We start from the raw sequence: 26,806 nt of genomic DNA on the forward strand, positions 1-26,806 counted from the left end.
GTAACGAGCCTCTGGTGTTGACATACAGAGAGGCTCTGGGCCAAAGCCCCCACATTTGTTATAAATGGCTTAACAGCTCAGTTAGAGTGGGCGATGGGGAAGGAGGGGATGTTGTATGAAAGCACTGACCTTCCTCATCCACTTCAGTGTGGGATAATCAGTCCAGGTCAGGCCTGAGCGGGCAGTGTTAATACTTACAGAGTGATATGCCAGGCTTGCCAGTCTTCTCTCAAGCATGGGATACTCCCACTCATCTCCCCTGTTCTCTTGTAAATCTGTTCCTCTCCACCCAACCCACCCCAGCACAGCAGTGAAACAATTGCCCAAAATCAGCCCAGAAACAAGCTGGCTAAAAAGCCTGCTTCCCACCATCAGCCGAGAAAACTTGAAACACCTCGCCCCACTGAGCACCAAACAGGTGAAAACAGGTCTTGCTTCCCACACATAGGGAGGGGAATCTGCTGACTCAGTAATCCGAGATCAAATAACTGCCTCGCACCCATCCTTACTCCTAACCTCACACGGGAAGACAACAGCCCACCTTAAACACTGGGGTGGGAGGGGAAGGAGCGGGTTATGTTTTGCTAAACAAACGACTGCTTGGATCGAGCCCATCAAGAATGGTGCCAATGGAGTGGGAAGTGCTAAAATGGCTGGAACCAGCAGGGAAACTGATTTCACTTATCTGCAATGGGAGATATTATTTTATTAAAATAGTAAATTTCTGAAACAAAAAAAAACCCATGCAACTTATTCAACAGACCTAGAGCAAAAATATCCTCCTAACTGTGTACGAACAAAACAGCAATTAATAACTCAGTTACACAGAGTATTAAGGCTCTCTGATTACCTCTTTACACAATTTGCTTCCAATGCATCAGAAATTGGCTTTCAACTCCATTCTCATTATCGCTGTCCATTATTTAAGCTGCAGCTTCCACTACCGTCTCAGCAGTGGTGAATCCCTAACTGCAGCCCCCTGTCCCCGTTTCTCCACCCTGCCCCAACTACCACAGAGCCCAAACCCTCCCACCCCTTCTGTCCTAAAGTCGCTGCCCCCATCTTGGCTCTGCTCCCTGGGGAACTGGCTGTCCCCAACACACACACTCGAGGACTGGATAGTGGTGGAGAGGATTACGCCTGGATGAATTCTCTCCCTTCCTTGTCCAAGGGCAGTGAGGGTGATTGTAGCCTTCAAATCGACATTAGCTCCATCAGCACTGATCCAGGTGACCCCTCCCCTCCATCGACAAGGCACAAAAACGCTATGCAAGTTCAATATCCTTCCCCCTATTTAATGTTCCGACCCTCTCCCCACAAGAAGCGTGTGACCCAGTGGTCTTGGAGGACCAGGACTGGTCTAAATTCCAGCTCCAGCTCCAAGACTGTGATAAGCAAAGCCAAAGAGATCAGCGACTCGAGGACTGATACGGGCAACAGCCAAGGCGAGCTGCTATAAACTGACTGCTGGCCATCAAAAGTCTTTGATAAACCAAGCATCGGTCAGGCTAGGCCGTATTCAGATCCCAGAGAGCCAGGACTGATAGAAATTGAACTGAAAATCCTAACCTGAAGGCTGCAGCTGCTAGTTACAGGACCCCTGCAGAAGAGGGAGCCCCATCTGCAGTCAATTAAATCTCAGCCCAAGCACAGCTAGCTGGCCTCGACTTCAACTGTGGTTGTTTTTGGAAACGCAGCAAGGAGGTCTCCCTGCAAAGGCCAAAGACTAGACGTCATCGTCCTGGCTGCCAGTTCCTGTGTTTTTTTACAAAATAAATAGCCAGAGTTGCAAAATTTGATCACTTCCCTCAGCTCTCTGAAAAATCCCCGAGTAATTAGATGGGAAATTTAATCTGTCTGCACGGGCAGTCCCTGAGTAGAGGGAATAATCCTTTGTGGGCTACAAGCGATGGAAAATTAGACGGAATTGTGGACCACCGAAGCTGGTAAAAATCCCATGGATATCAACAGAATGTAATTTTAATCAGTTAGCATATAAGCCTCTGGCACCGGTCTGTTTCTCAGCGTTTTGTTCCTGTGACTAGGTTGCTTGAAATAATGTATGTAGCTTTGGGCTCTCACATGTACAAATGAGGGGTTAAGGCTTTAAAATCATGAGAGAGTTTAACAGGGTAAACGCAGAGACGTTTTCACTGTAAGGGAAAACCCTAACCATGAGGCAATCAATAAAACTTAGTCATTGATAAATCCAGCAAATAAGCAGTTCAGAGAAAGTTCAATAGGCTGATTCCTGGGATGAAGGGGCTTGTCTTGTGAGGAAAGGTTGAGCAGGTTGGGCCTATACTCATTGGAATTTAGAAGAATAAGAGGTGATCTTATTGAAATATATAAGTTCTAAAGGGGCTTGACAGGATGGATGCTGAGAGGATATTTCCCCTCATGGGGGAATCTAGAACTAGGGGGTCACAATTTCAAAATAAGGGGTCCCCCATTTAAGATGCAGATGAGGAGGAATTTCTTCCTGAGGGGGTTGTTAGTTGTTAGTCTTTGGGATTCTCTTCCCGAGTCATTGAATATATTCAAGGTTGGATTAGACAGAGTTTTGATTGACAAGGGGGTCAAGGGTTATGGGGGACAGCCAGGAAAGTGGAGTTAAATCCACAATCAGATCAGCCATGATTTTACTGAATAGTGGAGCAGCACAAGGTGCTGAATGGCCTACTCCTGCTCCTATTTCTTATGATCTTATCCAATAGGAAATTCAGGAGAAACTTCTTTACCCAGAGTGTGGTGAGAATGTGGAACTCACGAATGCAGGAAAGGTTGAGTTGAATAGTACAGACGCATATGCTGATAGGGTGAGATGAAGAGAGGTGGGAGGGGGCTCGTGTAGAGCACAGAGACCCGTTGGGCCAGACACCTTCTCTGTCCTCCCTGTTAGCTGCACAGTGGAGGGCTCCGAAGCACAGACCCTGGCTTATCCTTTTCAATCCAGAAAACGTAGGGGTTATTCCAATGGTTTCTAGCTACAGGATGTTTTGCTCAAACAGGATCTTGGGGTGCAATCAATTGCAGCAAGGCCTTGCCTGCACATTCGATGAACCCAGTGCAAAATTTAAACAAGGTAAAACACACACTAAATATTAAACAGCTGGTCAACATCTGAAAGGAACGTGACGCCATCAGAATCCTAGGCTCCGACTCAGGGAGTCTCTGTTCAAAACACTAATCCACCTGTTCCCTCAGTCACACTGTTGCCTTTTCCAGATGTCAGCATTTATTTGGAGGGATTGAGAGTCAGGGAGATGTAGGGATCATAGTATTTATGGTGAGTATGGTTCCTCGAGACTATGAAAATATCATTCTTTGAAAAGTATTTAAAATGATTGATGAATATTGCATCCCTCTGGCACCCTCACCCAGCCCTTTCAATCCTTGTGCAACAGCCATTCCTTTATCTTCCATTTGACATTCACAATCGCAAGCTTTTGGAATTTTTTTGCTTGAGAAGATCAGAAGAATTACATGCAAGGGCTGGAACATTGATCGCCCAGACACATACTGTCTTCAGGACAGGTACAGCACGGGGTCAGATACAGAGTAAAGCTCCTTCTACATTGTCCCCATCAAACACTCCCAGGGCCGGTACAGCACAGGGTTAGATACAGAGTAAAGCTCCCTCTACACTGTCCCCATCAAACACTCCCAGGACAGGTACAGCACAGGCTTACATACAGAGTAAAGCTCCCTCTACATTGTCCCTATCAAACACTCCCAAGGCAGGCACAGCCGGGGTTAGATACAGAGTAAAGCTCCCTCTACACTGTCCCCATCAAACACTCCCAGGGCAGGTACAGCACAGGGTTAGTTAGAGAGTCAAGCTCCCTGATATCTAGAATACTTTCCACTTCAGGTAGCCAGAGTTGCCAAGTGCTCCCAGGTTTGGTTTAACAGGATTAGATGTAGTTATTACGTTTTTGACCCACCAACATGCCCCAGCACTGCCTTGAACAAAAGCTCCTCCCTCTCTGTTTAGTGTCCACAGTGATGATACTCCACATATTGCTGTAGCCTCTCGAACCGCAAAGCCTATTCAGTGATGAATTACAGGCTAGTAGAAAAACATGTCACTCTCCCTTCTACTTAACGTTTCCATAACACCTGAAGTCTAAGAGGCCCTGAAAAAAAAATAAAGGGAAGCCTTTCTCTCGCGGCCTGGAGCAGCTGAAAGACCTCACTAATCTCAAGCAAGAAGCCTGCGGGTTTGGAGTGCCCCATTTAGGGGCAGACAGTCAGCCTCACAGAAAAACAAGAGAAACATAACGTTACCCCGTTCGATGGGGAGCAATTTTTGTCTCAATGTGGAAACACTCCACCATGCCCGCCCCACACCACCCCCCCACCCCCTCTCTACCATACACAAGGCAGCGCTATGAGCACCAGTTAATCTAGCTCCAACACAGAGCCCTTGGTTTGCAAGTTGCTTCCTGGATAGCCGGCCTGTGTCGCCAGGGAAGGCCGCTGAGAGCAGAGCCACAGCTTCATGGAGTTCTCAGCCCTGATGTTGCGGTGTGTCATCAGGATCCCGTTGCCCTCATCCTCGCTCTCGGCTGGTTCCGGAAACTTGCGCTGCCCCGAGGTCGTGGCCAACAGGGTCATGTGCGGGTGCAGGCTGCGGAAGGGGGAGCAAGCCACGGGGTCAGAGTTTAACGTATGAGGTAAGCAGTAGAACATTGCTGAGATTGCCAGGGCTTCTAACAGCACCTTGCATTTATAGAGCACCTTTAGCATAGTAAAATGTCCCGACATCCTTCACAGGAGCATTTCCACACAGAAATTTGAAATTGAGCCACTTCAGGAGATATTAGGACAGGTGACCAAAAGCTTAGTCAAAGAGGTTGGTTTTAAGGAACGTCTTAAAAGAGTAAAAAGATGTAGAAAGGCGGAGAGATTTAGGGAGGGAATTCCAAAGTCTGGGGCCCTGACAGCTGAAGGCACAACCACCAATGGTGGACCGATTAAAATTGGGGATGCGTAAAAGACCATAATGGGAGGAGTGCCGATATCTCGGATAGTTGTAGGGCTGGAGGAGTTTACAGAGATAAGGAGGGGCAAGACCATGAAAGGATTTGAAAAAGGATGAGAATTTTTATATCAACACATTGCAGATGGAGAGCCAATGTGAGTCAATGAGCACATGGTGTGATGGGTGAATGGGACTTAGCACAAGTTAGGACATGGGCAGCAGAGTTTTGGACAAGCTCAAGTTTATGAAGGGTGGAGGAGCTGGCTAGGAATCCATTGGAATGGTCAAGTCTGGAGGTAATGGAGGCGTTGATGAGGGTTTCAGCAGCAGATGAGCTAAGGCAGGGAAGGAGATGGGCGATGTTATGGAAGTGGATGCAGACTGTCTTGGTGATGGAGAGGAAATGCCTTTGCAAGTTCAGCTCAGGGTCAAAAAACACAACTTTCAGTGGCTCCCCAAACAGTTCAACTTCAACAACTGCACAAATCTCAATATATCCACCAGGCTCAAGATCTTCATTTAGGATGTTCCTTTAATCCTCACATTGGGATTGTTGCCCACCTCCCTCTCCTTGTCCCCTAACCTATTTCTCCTTCCACTCGGCATCACCAATGCACCTACAAACAGCTTCCATGGAGAACATGCTACAGCTTACCTTATCCCATTAACACAGTCCTGCTGAGTGTGGAACTGAAGAATTGGATCTAGGATAGAGTCTGGCCCCTCAGCCGGCGGTAACGTGGTGTCCCACACGGAAACTGTTCCCTCTGTGTTCCCGCTGACTACATAGCGCCCATAACTGTGGAGGGACAAGCAGGGTGTTCATGCAATGTTGGAGACGCAGCAATTTGTTCACAGCAAATGATGTCTTTATGATCAGATCGCCTTTTATTGTTCGGGGTTGGTCGAAGGGTAAATGTTGGTCAGGACACCAGAGGTGGTGGGGGGAGAACTCACCTGTTCTTCTTCAAAAAGCACTACAGGATCTTTTACGTTCATCCAAGAGGGCATAGTGTAATAGCAGACTCTGATCACCAGCAGAGGGGGTGCGGGTGGGGGGGGGGCCACGATGTGCAGCGTGTAAACTCCGTCCAACTCAGTAGCGAACCAGAGGGACTTGCTGCCTGGCTACAACTTTGTCAGTAGACATACTGGGGAAACAAAAGCCTTGTAATCACCAACCAATAGCCGGCAACTCACTGAAAGTAGTTAAAGGATTACTCACAGATCCAAATCGAAGTACATTCTCTGATTGGTGGTCGCTGAGCGTAGCATGGAGAACAGCACTTTGCCAGGCTGGCGTAGGTCCCAGCACAAAATTTCGGGATCCTTAGGGGAACATGAGAGAACAGAGTACTCGGAAAAGAGGCAGTAGAAAATAGTACTGAGTACAACTCCGGTGAGGTGGACCATGTGCTCACTTGAGCAGGTATCAAGGAGTCTCGTTGGGCCGGCTGAAAGATTGAAATTGATATTGGGATGTGGTTTAAAATAGGCGGCCCCCAATCATACTCCCCTGTCTGACAGAATATAGGATTATACACTGCAGAAAGCCATTCGGCCCATCCTTTCTGTGCTGGTTCCTCTAATGAATCCCACTTACCCCTGCTTTTCCCCCCCATAATCTAGCAAAATTTTCCTTTTGACGTTGATCCAAATCCCCCTTTTAAAAGTTATTATGGAATTTGCTTTCACTGCCCTTAAAGGCAGCGCGTTCCAGATCACAACAAAATTTTTCTTCATCGTCCCCTCTGGTTCTTTTCTTAATTATCTTAAATCTGTGTCCTCTGGTTATTGACCCTCCTGGCAGTGGAGATTAGAGAAGCACAAAGTGACTTCGCCTCCATAATAGACTAAATCTTCCCGTAACCTTCATTTTAGATCTTCCTTTAATTCTCATGCTGAACAATCCCAGCTTTTCCAGTCTCTCCATGTAACTGATGTCCCTCATCTCTGGTATCATTCAAGTAAATAGTAAATCTCTTCTGCACTCTCTTTAAGGCTTTGAAATCTGAAGTGTTTTGTCACTTCTTAACAATTAAGAATATACACACCAGACACACACACACACAGCTATCTGCTTCTGAACCCCAGCTTCCTGTGTGAAAAGAAGGCTCCTTTATTCCTTATTCTACACCAGTGGGCAATACATCCAGGACTTAGGCCCCCCCCCCACCGCCTCCCCAACCCCAGTGTTTTTTTATGTAACATTTCTTTTTAAATAAAATGTCCTTTTACAAAAAAGCATAAACATTAAACACAAACATCACATCTCCTCCCCCTTTAGCCAGGAACAAATCAGTCAGGTGGTTTGCAGATTTGCTTTGGCCTAGAAAGGAGTGTTGGCTTCGGTATCTCAGTTTGTTTGCTTAGAAATGGAAGGTTCTGCTGTTCAACTTGTTTCTGTTCAGGTTCAACAGTTGCAGCTACAGGTTTGTCAGCTGAATCAAGTCAGGTTTCACCAACTGGAGATGTTTCCTAGCAATCTCCCACTGTGCTGGAGATCCCTCAAAATTTAGTTCCTTGGATTTGGCTTCTCTAATCTGATCAGTGTCTCTCTTCCAGATTCCACAGGAAGATTCAACATCATAGGTCAGTGGTCCTCGACGCTGGCCACTTTGGTGTTCCAAACAGACCAATACAGATTAAACTCACGAGCTAGTTTACTTGTGTCATGTGACCTTTTCTGATCAAGTTGCCTTGAACCAATCAATCCTTTCAAATCCGGACACAGCAAAGGGTATACAGTCATCTTCAAAACATCTGCTCAGCAGGAGGTACGCCTGTCGTCGAATGTGGAGTGGTATGATACATCATCAAAAAGTTCTTAACTTCAACTTCCAATCTGTCCTCCCCTTCAATATGGCTGTTTCAAATGTCTGGACAAAGCACTCCACTTCACCATTTGAGGATGGGTGGTAAGGTGAAATGAGAATCTGCTTGATCCCATGGTTTTGCAGGAATGTTCGAAATTCACATGATGTGAACTGTGTGCCACTGTCAGACACAATCTGCTCCAGCAATCCAAAAATAGTGAACACATTCGGGAGAGCATCAATGGTCTTTGCTAAAGTAGTCGACTTCATGGGAATAACATGAGTTCACTTTGTGTGGTCATCCACCACAATCAGGAACATGTGTTCAATAAGTGGTTTGGCAAAGTCCACGAAGTCTCTGCCAATGGATGTAATAGGGCAGGTGCAGGAGAAGACTTAATTTCTTGGCATGGAAGGCAATCACTGACCGTGGTTCAATGTCTTTATCCAGGTGTGACTACCGTACATGGAGATGAGCTAATGCTTTCATTTTGACGATTCCCATGTGACTGAGGTGAAGTTCTTCTAACACTCAGGTTTGGAATTTTGGAGGAACAACAACTCTGATTCCCCATAACAAAAAACTGTCTTTCAGAGTCAGCTCAAATCTACGCACGTAGTAAGGTTTAAATTCAGTAGTCACTTCTCGAGGTACACACCAACCCTTCTGTGTGTACAGGTAATCTTTGGAGAGCACAGCATCCTTCTGTGTTTCAAGTTGAATTTGATATATTTAACACGTAACATGTCTATTTGGTTCACATTGAAAGCAGTGACTTGACTTCTGATTGTGCAGCTGTGGTGTAATGGAAATCTGGAAAGTGCGTCTGCATTTCCATGATTCTCAGTACAGCGAAATGTAATTTTGTACTGGTAAGCAGATAAGATCACTGCCAACTTTTGAAGGGATGTGGTGGCAAGTGTCAGGGTTTGTGACTTTGGGCTAAGCAACCAAGTCAAAGGTTTGTGGTTTGTAATCAACCTGAATTTACGTCCATACAAATATTGGTGGAACTTCTTGACTCTGTAAATCAGTCCAAGAGCTTCCTTCTCAATTTGGGCATAATTTTGTTCTGCCTTGGACATTGTGCATGAGATGTAGGCAATGGGCCTTACACTGCCAGCAGGAAATATGTGGGAGATGACAGCTCCAACACCATAACGAGATGCATCACAAGCCAGGCTGACAGGCAAAACTTCATCGAAATGGGCCAGGACTTTAGCAGAAGTGAGCTCTTGCTCGAGTTCGTTGAAACTTTCCTGACAGGCTTATGACCAATCTCATTTTGCATTCTTCTTCAGCAGATTATTCAGTGGTGCTGCCTTGGTAGCTAAACTGGAAATGAACTTGCCGTAGTAATTCACAAGTCCCAAAAATGAATGAAGCTCCTTAACATTTTTGGGCATTTGCCACTGCCTCCAACTTTCTATGGAGGTTGAGAGACTAGTTTCGTCGATCACATGTCCCAGGTACTCCACTGCGGGTTTCAGGAACGAGCACCTGGATTTCTTAAAGCAGATGCTGTACTTTTCCAGTCTACACAGGGCCCTGTCTAGGTTCTCTAAACGAGTTGGGAGGTAGTTCCCAGTGATGAGCATGCCGTCCTGGAAGCAGATTGCACCAGGGAGGCCCTGCAGTATTTTATCCATGGCCTGCTGGAATAAGGCTGGTGATGACGCAATTCCAAATGGTAAGTCATTTGTATTGGTATAGAGCTGTTGTGTGCTGATAGTTGTATACTTGCTGGAATCTTCACTCAGCTGCATTTGCAAAAATGCCTGTGATAGGTCAAGCTTTGTGAATAATTCACCTCTATTCAGAGCAGCGAACAATTTTCAGTATAGGTTACTGATGCACTTTCAGGAAAGGATTAATGGTGATTTTATACTCACCACATATTCTGATAGACCTATCATCCTTCACTACTGGGGCTATTGGAGCTTCCCACTCTGCATAATCAACTTTCTCAATTATCTGTAAGTTTTCAAGTCATTCTAGATGCTGCTCGATTTTCTGTCACATTGAGTAGGGAACTGAATGTGGTCTGAAGAACCTTGGAGAAGCTTCAGCCTTCACAGCAAGTTTGGCTTCAATGTGTTTAATGACTCCAAGACCTTCTTTGAAGACATCAGTATGCTTGTCTAACAAGGGCTGCAACATGAGGTTGCAATGTACCTTATTTATTTTATTCCAGTCCAGCCAAATTTCTTTTAGCCAGTTCCTGCCCATAAGCGATGGGTGACCCCCCCCTTCACAATGATAAGTGGCAACCTGGCTATTTGATCTCCAAATTGAGCTCGAATGGACATTTTTCCAAGTATATTCACAGGCTCACCAGTGTAGGTGCTAAGCTGGAGGAAGGTTTTCTCCAATGGGCATTTCTTGAAAATTTTCTGCCATGTCTTCTCTGAAGCAATAGAAACAGATGTTCTAGTGTCAATCTCCATTTCAACCATTTTACCATTTAAAGCAATGCCAACTTTAGTCCTTCGTCTAGTTTCAGATCAGACTGAATGCAATACAATTGCTCTTCTGCATTGTCGCTGTTTGTTTCACTTTGTCTTGTCTGGACTCTCACTTTTGTATTTTGTTTCCAAGTAATGTGTTTTTTTAAGCTGTCTATTTTCAAGTGCAACTTGTGTGTGTGCTCCTCGTGATGCCCTTTTCTTGGCAGTACTGCTTTATTGTGATCAGCCTTTGATCTACATGCATGCTGTATTTGCCCTTTTATCCCCCCACAGTAGTGACAATCAGAGGCTTTCCACTTACAGGCTTCTGCATCGTGCCCTATTCCATTACCGCAATAACATGTTTGAGAGCAAGTATACCCTGACTTTACTATTTTAACTTTGGCATTGTTAGAATGCGCTTTCAAATCGCCAGCTTGTTTCTCTGCCATTTCTATACTTTGCGCAATCTCGAATGCTTCCTTCAGTGTCAACTCTTGCTCCACTAACAATCTACGCCGAATTCTTTCATTTATTAGTCCACAAACCAAGCGATCACGCAATGCTTTTTCCAGATAACCTTTAAAGTTACAATGTTCTGCTACCTTTCTCAACTCAGTCAAAAACTGGGAAACTGACTTTCTCTCATGCTGTTCTCAGTAGTGAAACTTGAATTTCTCAGCAATAATTGTCGGTCTGGGATCAAAGTGCTTTTTCAAAATGTCCACAAGTTCCTTAAAGCTTTTATCTGCTGGCTTGTCAAGAACAATGAGATTTCTCAGTAAAGTGAAATTTTTCATTCCGATGACTGTAAGGAACACCGAAGCTTGCTCTTCCTCTTCAATCTCATTTGCAATGAGAAACTGTTCCATTTACTCGACATAAATTACAAAGCCCATAATAGCTGGATCAAAAGCCTCTAAAGCCTGTCATGAAGCTATTAATGTATATAATATTGGGAAATATTTTTCTTTTAAAATAGAGGTTTAGTGTGTGGCTGTGTCTTAATTGGATTAAAGCCAGCTAGTCTGGGTGCTTTGATGTATACTAGTTTTGAGATGTAAGAGAGCAATTTGCATTTTTTGAATAGAGCATTCAAGAAGGCGAGTGAAATCTGACACCTAGCTAGCAGAGTAGCAGAGATCAAGCAAATGTTAAACAAAAACAGAATTACCTGGAAAAACTCAGCAGGTCTGGCAGCATCGGCGGAGAAGAAAAGAGTTGATGTTTTATATTATGAATAAAATTGGTACTATGAAAGGGGTTTTATTGTTAGAAGAGCTGGTGATACAATGAGAATTTATATTCAATGAGCTGTGCTAGGTATAAGGATAGCAGTTTTGTCTGTGCAGGGCAGAGGGAATGTAAGATCAAAGTAATTGTAAGCCTACAACTCTCTCCACAGGAACCAAAGTGAAACTCATTTTGAATTTTTACGGTGAAAATATTTTGCCTGGTGTCTGGTTAAGTCTATGGGTTGCTGTTGCCTTAATGGAGATTAGTTTATGAATTTGTTAAAGGTTATGCTAGTAGTAATTTGCAGTCATGTGTATGTATTTAGCTTGTGTAAATTAATAAAATGTTTCATTTAGTTTAATATAAAACCTCCTGAGAACTGGTAGTCTGACTTTTGAATTTACAGTTGCATCTCACACATACAAAAATATAGGTTATGACAGTTGTTTAAAGTTGTCCTCTGGGGGTCTTTAAATAATTCAGTTTTACCAAACTGCTACCTCATAACAAGCCCCTAATAATGATGATCCCATCCTCGTCGCCATCACACACACACCCCACCAACCCCCACCCCCCCAACTTTATTCCTATTCTGCACCAGAGGGTAATACATCCAGGACTTCGCACAACCTAGTGGCAGGTTTTTTTTATATAACATTTCTATTTTTTACTAAAATGTCTTTTTAGAAGAAAGCATAAACATTAAATACAAATATCACAAATCACAAACATCCTAAAATGTGGTGCCCAGAATTGGACACAATACTCCAGCTAGGGATTAACCAATGACATTTAAAGGATCAGCATAACTTCCTTGCTTTTGTACACCGAGTTACCTCCCGCACATCTGAAAGATTCCCTGCTTACCTTCCGCCCTCCAGTATAAAGCAGGTTTCCATCGGGTGAAAACATCACGTGTGTCACCCCTCCCTGGTGGCCCTGCAGAATGGTCAGCACGATCCCCTTGTCCCGGGAGTACAGCCCCACCGTCTTCGAGTAGGAGGCGCAGGCGTACAGGTCATGTTCAGGGCTGAAGGCGATGCATGAGATGATCCCGGTCTGCCCCTGCTTTTTCACTGGAAACAAAACAAGAAGTGGGTCAGCGGTGGGAGACCACAGATTTGGGCACGCCTGAATTCCCCATCTTTGTTTCACAGAAAATTCATTGCCGATTGCTGCCTGTTCTGTCCAACCACCCAACAGAAAACTCACCACTCCCTTGGGGCACTGCTGTACTAGTCTCTTTCCCTTTGTCCACATCTCAAGTCAAGGTGCGGAGTGCAGCAATTCTTTGGAGGGCTGACTTTTTAAAAGAAGCTGTGAACCATGAATGAGGGGATTGAACAGAACAGGATACAGCCATTCAGCCCATTGGATAGCTTTCTCAAACAGCTGTGCAGGGCCAATCAGCTCTGTCCCCTTGCCCTGTTTAAATGTTTCTCTTCAAATATTTCTTTGCTCCCCCTGTTAAAAGCCGAAGAGTCTGATCCCTCCATAGCTTCTCAGAGGGCATTATATTCCCTATCAAACCTCTGCATAATTAAAAGAAAATTCCTAACCTCTCCTTTCGATTATTCAGTAATGATCTTATGTCTTCCTGACTCACTGACCTGTGGAGACTGTTTTTTGTGATGTTGGTTGAGGGATAAATATTGCCCATGACAACTGGGCGAACTCCCCCCTGCTCGTCTTTGAAATAGTGGCAGTGGGGATCTTTTACACCCACCTGAGGGGGCAGACAGAGACTCAATTTAACATTGTATCCAAAAGATGGTGCAATGCTCCCTCAGTAATGCACTGGAAGTGTCATCCTGGATTTTATGCTCAAGTCTCTGGACTGAGACTCAAACCCACAACCTCCTGACTCAAAGGATTGAGATAAATTTGACATGATGACCAATCTAAGTTGCACTCGATGATGATGGCATGCAAGATGCTGCAGCCACGTAGCTTGACACAAAGGAGCAATAAACGTCGGACCCATGGTGTTTAAAGAGACTGTTTAAAGTCATTTCAAAGTGATGCAAGAATGAATTAGCAAGTTCTATTGTTCCAACCAATATAGCCCCAAACCCCAATTCCCTCACACAGCTATTGAAAAGTGGTCAGGCGTACCCAGCGTTGGTCTCTTCTCACACTCCCGGCCTGGGCGAGACGTCTCGAACACCCTCACCATCTTGTCGAAGCCACAGAACAGCTGAGCCCCATCAGGTGTGAAGCAGAGAGAGTGAGCAGACGTCAGCTCATCCTGCAAACAACAAAAAAGAACACACCCCACTTGACGACAGCAATTATCTCTGGTGGCTGACACTCCACAGCATCTGGGTATCCAGATATACCTCATCATGCCTTTGTTAGCTCCAGGCCCAACTCTCCCATAACCTTAAAGTTATCAAAAATTCTGCTGCCTGCATCCTACTGCGCAACTAAGTCCCGTTCACTCATCTCCCCCTTGTGCTTGCTAACTCACACTGCCTCCGGTCCAGCAACACCTTGATGTTAAAATTCTCATCCTTCGTTTCCAAACCATTCCTCCTCCCTCCCTATCTCAATAACCTATTCCTTCAGTCCTATTAACCTCTGAGAACTCAATGCTCCTCTAATTCTGGCCTCTTGCACAACCCTGATTTATCGCTTCACTGGCGGCCATGTCTTCCGCTACCTAGACCATAAGTTGTGAAATTCACTCTCTAAACCTCTCTGCCTCTCCCTTCCATTAAGACCCTCCTTAAAACCTATGTTTTTGATCAATAATTTGGTCACTTGCACTAATTCTCCTTCAGTAGCTCAGTGTCAAATTTTGTTTTGGTAAAGCTCCTTGGAGTGTATTATCTGTGGCTGTAACGAAAAATGAAATTCCTTCTCACGACCACACCCCTTTCTCAACTCCTTCCAGCCCATTCTGGCTAAAATTGTCTGACAGTAAACACCAGCTATCTCGCTGAATAAGGAATTACAGACGAACCTGATTCCACAAATACTGAGCATGCCAAATCAGCCGCTCACCAGCAGTGGTAACCAGGGAGATTTCCCCCTCCAAACCTAACCCCTGCCCAGAATTGCAGCTCCCCCCTCACAGCATGCTCCCTGGCAGACATTGCCTCATACCCTAAGATCCAGTCTGTTAAATCCGCTGGATAAACGTGTGGGGTGAATGCTGGAGGGAATAAAGCAGCATGTCATGCCAACCCAGCATCTGGACTCACCAGGTGATTGTAAGGCCTGAATGTCGCCCGCAGGTCCCCGTAGAATGCATCCCAGATGTGAATCGGGTTGTCGCGGCTGCTGCTGGCCAAGCTGTGAAAAGAAGGGCGACATCGTGGAGTTCAGAAGCCATGCTCTGACCGCTGTCTCGCATCACGTTTCAGTTATGCTGATTCACTCGTACAAAGAAACTTTTCAGCAAACTAAGCAACTCTGAAGTGAAATTGGGTTTGTGGAAAGTAAGGTTTACTCTGCAGTACAAATAAGACCAACATAAAAACCCACAAGTACTGGAAATATACAGGCAGCTCAGTCAATATTACACAGAATGTGTACAGCACAGAAAGAGGCCATTCAGACCATCTATTAAAAAGTAGCCCAGTTAGCCTCTCACTCTTTCCACATTTCCCTGCAATTTAAAAAAAAAATCGATCCATTTGTCCAATTCCCCTTTGAAGGCGACTATTATACTGTGCATTCCAAATCCAAACATGTTGCATAAAAAAAGTTTCTCCTCACGTCACCTTTGGTTCTTTTGCCAAGCAACTTAAAGCTGTGCCTTCTGAATGTCGACCCTTCAGCCAATGGGAACCAATTTCTCTTTCTTTATTCTAGCTAAACCTTTCACGATTTTAAACACCATTACAAGCCTCCTCCATTTTGCTTTAAGGATCATTTACAAAGAATAACTGAGCATTGAAAGTATATTCTTTTCCTTCTATTTTTTTCTCCCTTATGTTCATCAAGTTTCCCCTTAAACAAATCTATACTATTTGCCTCAACCATTCTGTGGTAGCGAGTTCCACATTGTCACTAATCTCTGGGTAAAGAGCTTTCTCCTGAATTCCCAATTGGATTTATTAGTAACTGCCACATATTCATGCCCTGGCATCCCCACCCCACAAGCAAAACACCTTCTCTGTGTCAATATCAGTAAAGTGGGAGGATGGGTTAGTGACGGTACTGATATCTGCTTCATCAAAAACATTCCCAGCATTTTTACACATGTTCTGGATTCAGCAGAGAAGCTTTAATCAAGATCATCATCATGACATGGGGTTTCAATCAAGTAAATAGGCAGAAACTGTTTTCACTGGCAGGAGGGTTGGTAACCAGAGGACACAGATTTGAGATAATTGACAAAAAGGTAAGAACTTTTAAAAATTATACAGCAGAGTTTTGATCTGAAAGCGCAGTGATGGCAAATTCAATATAACTCTCAAAAGGGAATTAGATAGATACTTGAAACGGAAAATTTGCAGGGCTATGAGGAGTGTCTCTAAACTCTTTCGCAGAGCCGGCACTAGCATGACAGGCTGAATGGCCTCCTGCTGTGCTGTACGACTGAAAGATCAAAAAACCTCTCTCATTTTTCTATTCATTCATGTTAGGTGGGCCAACATTTAGTGCCCCTTCTTCAGAGGGCGTTTAAGAGTCAACCACGTTGCTGTGGGTCTGGAGCCACACGTAGGCCAGACCAGGCGAGGACGGCAGATTTCCTTCCCTAAAGGACATTAGTGACAACAATCGACAATGGTTTCATGGTCATCATCAGACTTTTAATTCCAGATTTTTATTCAATTCAAATTTCACCATCTACCGTGGTGGGATTCGAACCCGGGTCCAGTGACAATACCACTACGTCACCGCCTCCCCATTTCAAGGGTGAGACATTCCAATAGTCAAGAGGAGAGTGAACTCGCTTTTCTGAATAACTAACAGGCCAATAGAATTGAAAATGGTGCATGTTCCTGCAATTTTGTTAATGGGTTAAGTGCAGAGGTCGGAGTTGGGGGGGTAGCGGGTGGGGGTTGAATTGGGGGAGACGGACCCTTAAAACAAAACATCAAGTATATAGGAATATACAGTAATGCTCTGCACTTACGAGTAACCAGCACTTACAAACAGGTCTCAGGAGCCATCGAGGACATGACTGGATACCAGCAATAATCATATATGGTATCTCCCTCAGACATACGCAATACAGCACTCTGCAAATTCAAAGGCAAGAGGTAAAGACAACAGCAAAAGAACCAGAGGCGAGAATTATTTCTTTATTCTTACATGGCAAGTTGTGACACCTTGCATTTAAATAACAACTTTAATGTTCTAAAATGTCCCTATGCATTTCCAGGAGTGTTACCAAACTGGGTTTGACATCTGACTACCTAAGAAGATATAAGGACAGATAGCCAAAAGGTTGGTTAGATAGGTAGGATCTAAAAAGCACGCTAATGAAGGAGAGAGAGGTGGAGAGGCAGAAAGGTTTAAGGTAGGAATTCCAGAGCTTAGGGCATGAAGCTGAAAGCATGGTGATAATGGTGGAGCAATTAAAATTGGGAACCTGCAAAAGGCCAGAATTGGAGGAGCGCAGAGATCTGAGGATTGTAGGGCCGGGGAAGGGTACAGAGATAGGGAAGGAGTGAGGCCATGGAAGTATTTGAAAACAAGGATGAGAATTTTAAAACTGAGGCACTGCTGAACTGGAAGCTGACGTAAATCAGCACACGCAGTGGGTGATGGATGAATGAGGCTGAAGTTTATGATGGCTAAAAGATGGGAGTCTGGCTAGGAAAACAGTCGAGGCTAGAAGTGACAAAGGCACGGCTGAGGGTTTCAGCAGTAGTTGAGCTGAGGCAGCAGGTGGTGGGGGGGTGAAAAATGGACATTATGCATCATTCTATGTTTCAAAGTTTGTACGGCAATACATAAAACTTGCACAAGGAGTGTTAAGTGTCAGCTGGATGTGTGGGTGGCTCACAAATGGAGCCCAGGGTAGACCTGAGCAGCAGCCAGCTTTGAAATAAAGGGAAGTTGCACTAAGACAGTTCTCAACCTAGCACCCAATAGGAAGGAGACCTGGTTTCACAAACGTTCAGGCTTGGGCTGCTAAATGGCAATAATATTCCCACAATGCATGCCAGGCAATGACCATGTCCAACAAGGGTGAATCTAACCATCTCCCATTGACATTTAATGGTATTACCATCATTGAATCCCCCACCATCAACATCCTCAGGGTTACCGTTGACCAGAAACTGAACTGAACCAGCCATATAAATTGTGTAGCTACAAGAGCAGGTCAGAGGCTGGAAATTCTGTGGTGAGTAGCTCACCTCCTGACTCCCCAAAAACTGTCCATAAGGAACAAGTCAGGAGCCTCATGGAACACTCTCCACTTGCCTGGATGAGTGCAACTCCAACAACACTCAAGAAACTTGACACCATCCAGGACAAAGTAGCCCACTTGATCGGCACCCCATCCACCACCATCAACATTCACTTCCTTCACCACTGACACACAGTGGCAGCAGTGTGTACCAACGACAAAATGCACTGGAGCAACTTGGCAAGCCTCCTTCAACAGCACCTTCCAAACCCTCAACCTCTACCATCTAGAAGTGCAAGGGCATCAGGTGCATGAGAACACCACCACCTGAAAGTTCCCCTCCAAGCCACATGCCATCCTGACTTAAAACTATATCGGTTTCCTTCAGTGTTGCTGGGTCAAAATCCTGGAACTCCCTCCCTAACAGCACTGTGGGTGTACCTACAACACATGGACTGCAGTGGCCCAAGAGATAGCTCATCACCTCTTTCTCAAGGGGCATTTAGGGATTGCAACAAATACAGGCCTAGCATGTGACACCCACATCCCGTAAAGAATAAATTTGAAAAACCCGTGTTCAGGGAAAACTGCCATTCATTTTTATTCATATGAGAGATGATACACATAAAAAATAGGAGGAATAGGCAACATGGCCACTCAAATCTGCTCTGCCAGTCAATAAGATATGAACATACAAATTAGGACTACGCCCCTCCAGCCTGTTCCGTCATTCAATAAGATCATGGCTGAACTGATTGTGACCTCGATGCCATTTTCCCCACCTATCCCCGATACCCTTTAACTCCCTTGTTAGTTAAGAATCTATCTGCCTTCAAATTATCCAAGGACCATGCCTCCACCACTCCCTGGGGAAAAGTTCCACAGATTCATGACCCTCAGAGAAAAAACTTCTCATCTCGGTTTTAAATGGGAGACCCCCTTAATTTTAAACTGGGTCCCCCAGCTCTGGTCTCTCCCGCAAGGGGAAACATCCTTTCGACATCCACTCTGTCAAGTCCCCTCAGAATCCCCTATGTTTCAATAAGGTCACTTCTCATTCTGTTAAACTCCAATGGATACAGACCAACCTGTTCAACCTTTCTTCATAACCCCCTCATCCCAGGGATCAGTCGAAAGAACCTTTTCTGAACTGCTTCTAATGCATTTATATCCTTTCTTAAATAAAGAGACCAAAACTGTACACAGTACTCCAGATGCGGTCTCACCAATGTCCTATACAACTATAGCAAAAGATCCCTACTTTTAGATTCCATTTCCCTTGCACTAACCACCAACATTCTGTTTGCATTCCTAATCTCTTGCTGTAACTGCATACTAACTTTTTGTGATTCATGTACCAGGACACCCAGATCCCTCTGTACCTCAAGAGTTCTGCAATCTCTCTCCATGCTGCTTTTCTACTCTTCCTGCCTAAGTGGACAAGTTCACATTTTCGCACATTATATTCCATCTGCCAAATTTTTGCCCACTCACTTAATCTATCTACATCCCATGGCAGACCCCTTACGTCCACTTCACAACTTAATTTTCTATCTATTGTTGTGTCATCAGAAAATTTAGCAGCTCTACATTTGGTCTCTTCATCCTAACCATTGATATAGATTGTAAATAGTTGAGGCCCCAGCACCGGTCCCTGTGGTACTCTACTCGTTACATCTTACCAGCCTGAAAATGACAGGTTTATACTTACTGTATTTCCTGTTCACAAACCAATCTTCTATCCATGTTAATATGTTACCCCTACACCATGAGCTCTTATTTTGTGTAGTAACCTTTGATGTGGCACCTTGTCAAATGCCTTCTGGAAATTGAAGTATGGCACATCCATAAATTCCCCTTTATCCACATTGCTTGTTGCTTCCTCAAAGAGCTCCAATAAATCAAACACGGTTTCCCTTTCATAAAACCTCAACTCACCTCAGTTGGAAATGGCCAACTCTTATCCTGAGACTGTGGCCCTTGCTTCTAGACTTTTCTGCCAAGGGGAAAGAGCCTTTTGTCAAGCCCTCTCGGAATACTTTAACATTTCAAACAAGATTGCCTACCACTTAAAACATTTACATTTAAAACAGGGTGATTTCTAATGCCCAAAGAATGCTTATACAGTCCAAAAAAAAAATCTGCATTTAACACCAGTTTCAAAGTTGCCAGTTGATGTGCTATTAAGCAATCTGTTTCTGCCTGCTAGAAACAACCCTGCTTACTCACTAGTTAATGCCTTGCTTAGATGCGCTGAATTCAGGAGCGTGAGTGACTGGAATGTAGAAGCCTTGCAGGCAGCCTGGTTGAAATGCATTTTATAGCACTTATCAGGTTATATATAACTTAGCAACTTCCACATGCAGAGTGAGTCTCGCTTGGGAATCACTATCTCCTTAGTTGTAGACTGTGCTGAGAGTACCGATCAAGACACAACTGTCTCCAACAAGTGCAGCAGCAGTGAAAATCCCCATTAAGATGACAGGATTTTTCCATCACAGTACATGATGTTGACCATTATGTGGCGCAGGCACAAATGCACCCATCTCAAACAAGCCTGGAAGGGGACAGAGCAGGACGTTGGAATCTGGCCGGCCTGCAACAATTGCTGCAGCTCAATAGCTGCAGGGGGTAAAGGTGCCTTAAAGGCTGCCGGCACTGAATTGCACTCTGGCAGAAAGGGGGTAAGGATTCAGATGGGGAAGAAATTTGGGACTGGGGTGGGGAAATCTAATTTTTTATTTTTCTCTCTCTGCGAGTACGTGTAAAGGACAAGAATGGCGCAGGGGAAAGGAAACAGATACCATTTCGGGCAGGTCATCCCACTTCCCGTTATACAGCTCAGAGGGGAGGTTGAAGATCCGCAGTGTGTTGTCAGCGCTGTTGGTCAGAATGCAAGAACCATCCGGAGCCCTAGGATGAAAGACAGGCAACGAGTCAACAAGGGAAGAGATGCTTCTGCTGAATCCAATTCAGATCACAGCACACCAACGTAGGAAAAAGAGTCACTCAGAAAGCTTGTTAAACACACAAAGAACTTAAAAAACCAATCTGTTTTACCAGTAATCACATTTCAAAATGTACTTCATTGGCTGCAGGATGCTTTCAGTTGTCCTGAAGTCATGAAATCACAGAATTGTTACTGCACAGGAGGCCGCCATTTGGTTCATCATGTCTGCACTGGCGATGCACCCAGTGCCATTCCCCAGCCTTCTCCATGTAACCTGCACATTCTTCCTTCTGGATAACAATCTAATTCCTGCTTGAATACCTTGTTTGAATCTGTTTCCACCACACTCTCAGGTAGTGCATTCCAGATCTTAACCACTCACTGTGTGAAAAAGTTTCTCATGTAGTCACTAATTTTGCCAATTACCTTAAATCTGTGCCCTCTGGTTCTCAATCTTTCCACTAATGGGAACAGTTTCACCCTATCTACGCTGTCCAGTTCCCTCATGATTTTGAACGCCTTGATCAAATCTCCTATCAGCCTTCTCCTTTCCAAGGAAAACAGTCCCAATTTCTCCAATCTATCCATGTAACTGAAGTTCCTCATCCCTGGTACCTTCTTCTGAATCTTTTCTGCACCCTGTCTAATGCCTTCACATCTTTCCTGAAGTGGGGCTCCCAGAACAGGACACAATACTCCAGTTGTGACTGAACCAGTGTCTTAAACAAATTTAACATAACCTCCTTGCTCTTGTACTCTATGCCCCTATTAACAAAACCTCTTTTAGGAGATTAAAGGTTGATTTGATCGAAGTTTTCTGATACAGTCAATAGCAAAAAACTGTTTCCATTGGCTGGGGTGTCTACAATTATGGTGGTGGGTGGGTTTGGGGGGTGGGGGGAGCGCATTGTCTAAAAATTAGAGCCAGACCTTTCAGCAGTGCAACTAGGAAACGCTTCTACACACAAAGGGTGGTTAATATTTGGAACTCTCCTCCACAAACAGTAATTAATGCTGGATCAATTGTTAATTTTAAAATTGAGATTGATAGGCTTTGGTTATAGACTTTTGTTAACCAAAGATATTAAAGGATATGGGGCAAAGCTGGGTATATGGAATTAGGTCACAGATCAGCCATGATCTCACTGATGCAGAACAGGTTCAAGGGTCTGAATGGCCGCCTCCTGTACCTCGTATCTGCAGGATCCAGAGCAGAGAGGGGGATGCTGCACACCAAGTTCACAAGCACAAACGTTATCACAGCTAAATCCCAAACTGACCCATGCCATAAGATAAGAAGTTTTTTCTCTCACAGGCTCGTGAGTCTTTGGAACTCTCTTCCTCAAAAGACAGTGGAAGCAGAGTCTTTGAATATTTTTAAGGCAGAGCTAGAGGGGTTCTGATAAACAAGGGGTTGAAAGGTTATCGGGGGTAGGCAGGAATGTAGAGCTGAGGTTACAATCAGAGCAGCCCTGGTCTTACTGAATGTCGGAGTAGGCTCAAAGGGCCATGGCCTACTCCTGCTCCTAATTCATATGTACATATGTATGTCTGTATATAATGGGAAGTTGCTGAGAGAAGCTCAAACACTGGACCATGGAACGGGTGGGGACGGGGGGAGAAAGAGGTGGTTTGGGGAGGGGTGTAGAGGCAGAGAAAATAAAACTGTTTAAAAAAAAAACATCCATGGGTTTCTAAATAAGCGCATGAAGCATTAAAGCAAGGAAGTTCTGCTTAAACCTTTATAAATCACTGGTTAGGCCTCAGGTGGAGTAGTGTGTCCAGTTCTGGGCATCACATTTTAAAAAGAATGTCAACACCTTGGAGAGAATTCAGAGGAGATTGAACAGAATGGCAGCAGGGATGAGAGTCTTCAAGTTACGTGGAGAGACCAGGGAAGCTGGGATTGTTTTCCTTATGGCAGAGGTTAAGGGGAGATTTAACCAAGGTGCTCAAAATAATAAAAGGTTTTGACAGGGTGGGGATGGAGAAACTGTTTCCAGTGGCAGCAGGGTTAAAACTGGAGGGCACAGATTTAAGGTAATTGGCATAAGAGCCAGAGGTAACATGAGAAACATGCAGTTTTTACACAGTGAGTTACGATGATCTAGAATGCGTTGCCTGGGAGGATTCAAGAGCAAATTTAAAAAGGGCATAGGATAAATACTTGAAAAGGAAACATTTGCAGGGCTATGGGGAAAGAGCAAGGGGAGTGGGACAGATTGGACACTTCTTTCAAAGAGCTGGCACAGACTTCAGATACGATTGAGTATCACCCCATATCACTCCTGCCTGGCTTCAGGCCCCTGCTCGACCTGTTCATCACGAATAGGATACGGGGCATAGGAAGAATTCAGCAAACATAATGAAGTCTCTGTCAGTAAGATTTGGACACAAGATGAGAATTTTAAAATCGAGGTGTTGCTGGACCAGGAGCCAAAGTAGGTCAGTGAAGGGATGATGGGTTAACAGGAATTGTTGCAAGTGCAGAGAACCAGAGGACACTGACTGAAGGTGATTGGCAAAAGAGCCAATAGTGACAAGAGGAAAAACTTTTTTTTTGCACAGAATCTGGAATGCACTGCCTGATAGTGAGTGGAGGCAGGTTCAATTGTGGCTTTCAAAGGGAATTGGATACATAGCCAAAGGGAAAAATTTGCAGGGCAGGGAGTGTGGGTCTAACCAAGTTGCTCCCGCAGAGAGCCCACCTGGACATGGAGGGCTGAACTGCCTCCTTCTCTGCTGTAACCATTCTATAACAACAAAAAATTTGCAACTGACACCAACAAACACAATCTCCTCACACAAGGCAAATAAGAAAGGAGGGACTGGGGAATCTGGTGCGTACTACTCAGTTATTGATTGCTGCTGTCTGGCAATGTCCAAAGCAGCCAGTGGTGGCAATCAGAGGGATCAGGCAGGAGAACAAAACCTGTCTGTGATTCCGGACATGGGAAGCAAAGCAAACAATTATGGAGGGGGGGAAAGTGGACATTGGAAAAAACATTGGAAAAAGTTGGAAATCCACAGAAAGGTCTCATCCCTGTCTTTATAAAATTCCATGACTTTTCAATTACTTTGGGCCTTTTTTGAAAACTTCCATGTTTTCCATGACCAGCGGGAACCCTCACTCACCACTTGCAGCCTTTCAGGAAATTCTCTGCCACTCCTGTGTACTCCTTCCACGCACCCGAGACAAGCTGAGGCACTTGGGTGAAATCGTATCCCACCTGGCTAGAAAGCAGCAGAAAGAGCAGACACATTTGAACCACAGGATATTTACCAGGATACTGTGGACCCAGTATCCTCCAGCCCAGCATCGCCCCCTAAAAAAAAAAATCGCTGGTTGGGCTGTGCGCACACGCACGTGTGAAATATCATCAAAACTACAATTCTAGACTCTGTACTTCAAGGCTTAAGATGGTGTCTGAAGAGGGCATTCTGAGCTGTGTAATACTGGGGTAAGTGCTGAGTCATGATGGTCACAGGTTCAAGTCCCATACCAGAGACACAAAATACCAGGGTGACACCCTCAATGCCAGTGCTAAGGGAGTGCCGCAACTGTCGTCTTTTAGAGATGTTGTTAAACTGAGCCCCTGCCCACCCCTCTCAGGTGGACCATACGCCACTATTCAAAGAGGAGCCGGGAGGTCTCCCCATTGTCCTGGGCCAATAATTTATCCTTCGTCCACCACTAATAAATTAAACTGTCTGGACATTATCACGTTGCTGTTTGTGGGAGCTTGCTGTGTACAAGTTGGCTGCAGCGCTTCCTATGTTACAACAGTGACTACGCTCCAAAAGGTGAGCCGTAAAGTGAGGACATGAGAGATGAAATAGAAATGCGGTTCAAGGTAGCACCTCGCCACCACCTTCACAAGGGCCATTATGGATGGGTAACAATTGTTGGCCTGCCAGTGACACCCATATCCCAGGAATGAATATAAAGAAAAATTTTCACCCCAAAAGCTTAACCCAAGGCAATATTCAGTCTCCTGGACGAACTATTTCACACATTCTTGTGGAACGGGTGTATTTGGAAGGGCTCCCAACACGTTTTGAAATGTACAACAGAGATGGAGAGTTACTTACTAGTAGACGGTATCACCTTCAGTGCATTGCTCAGCCACACTCTCACTTGTTTGCATGGTCTCCGCTTCACTCTTGCCGTTTTTATCCGGCTCCAGGTGGTCAGGATGACATTCCGTCTCTTGGCCGCCGTTAGTTTTTTCCTCCTCCTCGACCAATTGCACGCCTCCATCTCTTGAAGGGCTGCCAAGGTCAGAGGTCACGGGGAGGTCAGATGTCACCAGGACTTGGCACCCTTCCGATCGTTCCAGTGAGTCGGAAGCCAGAAGCAGGGGCAAGCCCTCATCGGTTACTAGCCGGGCGACCTTTGCCATGGGCTCACCTCCGCCGCCTTGCCTCTCAGAGTCACTGGCCTGTTCCACCGGTCCTGTATGGCCAGCTGGGGGATCAGGCGTGCTCTCACACTCCTTGGCCGCCTCCATGGCAGGCTCTGCCACGCAGTCTGTTGCCATGGCTTCGATGGCAGTCAGATACTTTCGGTGCTACAAGGGTAACGCTTTTTAAAGTTTTTGGTTCGTCTCCTGGCAGCCGGGCGCTGGGACACTGTGGAGGCCTTGTGGCGGAGCGCAGTATTCATCACAACAGATGATGGTGCAGTGGGAGTGGGTAGGGGGTATCCAAGCGTCACACCAATGGACTGAAAAAACAGAGTTAAAAATTAGAGAACACATTCACGTACCTTAACGGATGAATGACAAAACTACTCTGCACCAAATGGCTAAATGTGGAGCCAGGCGAGTGCCTGATCAACCAAGGAGGGCATCGCTTTCAGCTTGGTCCCAACAAAGAGGGGTCTGTGAGGGGTGGGGTTGGGTGCATGTTTACTGGCTTTCATTCTGGAGCAGGGACCCCTTTTTCCCATTCCATTAGTCCCAGAATGGTGCTTAACTCCATCTACCCACCTTGGCTCCGTATTCCCTCATACTATTACCCAACAAAAATGTATCAAGCCTAGAGGGGATAGTTTTTATCTACCCTATTGAATCCTTTCATCATCTCAATTAGGGTTTGAAGATTAAGGGATATTTATCACTGCAACCTGTCCTCATAGGTTCACTAGATTGGTCCCAAGGATGAGAGGGTTGACCTATATGAGAGCTTGAGCATATTGGACCGATATTGTCTGGAGTTTAGAAGAACGAGAGGCGATCTCATTGAAACGTTCAGGATTCTGATGGGGCTTGACAGGGTAGACACAGAGCTGAGAGGTTAGTTCCCCTGGCTGGAGAATCTAGAACACAGGGGCGGGGGCACCACAGTCTCAGGATAAGGGGATGATCATGTGGGACTGAGACGAGGAGGGATTTCTTGACTTCAAAGGGTTGCAAATCTTGGGGCTTTTCTATCCCAGAGGGTTGTGGATGCTCCATCGTTGAATACATTTGAGGCTGGGATTGACAGATTTTTGTTGTCTCGGGGAATCAAGGGATATGGGAAGCGGGCGGGAAAGCAGAGTTGAAGCTCAAAGTCAGCCATGATCGTATTGAATGGCAGAGCAGATTCAACAGGCCGAACGTTCTACTCCTGCTCCTATTTCTGCCCTTAGCTCTTACTGTTGGTAGCAGAGATGAAGGAGTTCCATCATGCGGGGAGACTGGAGAAGCCTGGACTGACCTCCTTCAAGCAAAGAAGGGGAGATTTAATAGAGGCATTCAGAATCATGACGGGTTTTCATTTAAGAGATGGGGGAGAAACGGTTTCCACTGGCAGCAGGGTGGAGATTCAAGACAACAGGCAAATGAGCCTGAGGGGGAAATGAAGAGAGGAGCATGAGGAGGCTTTGGTGAGGCACAAACACCCAGCATGGACTGAATAGCCTTTCTGTATGCTGTAGAGCTCCATGTAGGCAAACAGAGCATGGAGATAGCGTCACCTACCCCTTGTGCAAAGATCTTATGGCAGCACCCACGAAGTCACGAGCAGAAGGAATCAGCTCAAGGCCCGTTCCAACAGCAACACGAGCGCCT

General features: G+C 45.2%; 1 protein-coding gene across 1 annotated transcript; it reads right to left on the reverse strand.

Moving 5' to 3' along the window:
• Positions 1-4,353: 4,353 nt before the first annotated feature.
• On the reverse strand, positions 4,354-26,806 carry wrap53 (WD repeat containing, antisense to TP53). Its single transcript, XM_041178996.1, has 11 exons — positions 26,717-26,806; positions 24,843-25,476; positions 23,886-23,984; positions 20,605-20,713; positions 16,594-16,682; positions 14,694-14,784; positions 13,603-13,735; positions 12,355-12,563; positions 6,213-6,316; positions 5,643-5,786; positions 4,354-4,633 (listed from the first exon to the last, which is right to left on the reverse strand). The coding sequence occupies exons 2-11, from the start codon at positions 25,289-25,291 to the stop codon at positions 4,405-4,407; spliced, it is 1,656 nt and encodes a 551-aa protein (XP_041034930.1). The 5' UTR covers positions 25,292-25,476; positions 26,717-26,806; the 3' UTR covers positions 4,354-4,404.

Source organism: Carcharodon carcharias, chromosome 33, assembly GCF_017639515.1.
Source record: "Carcharodon carcharias isolate sCarCar2 chromosome 33, sCarCar2.pri, whole genome shotgun sequence".
NCBI lineage: Eukaryota > Metazoa > Chordata > Chondrichthyes > Lamniformes > Lamnidae > Carcharodon > Carcharodon carcharias.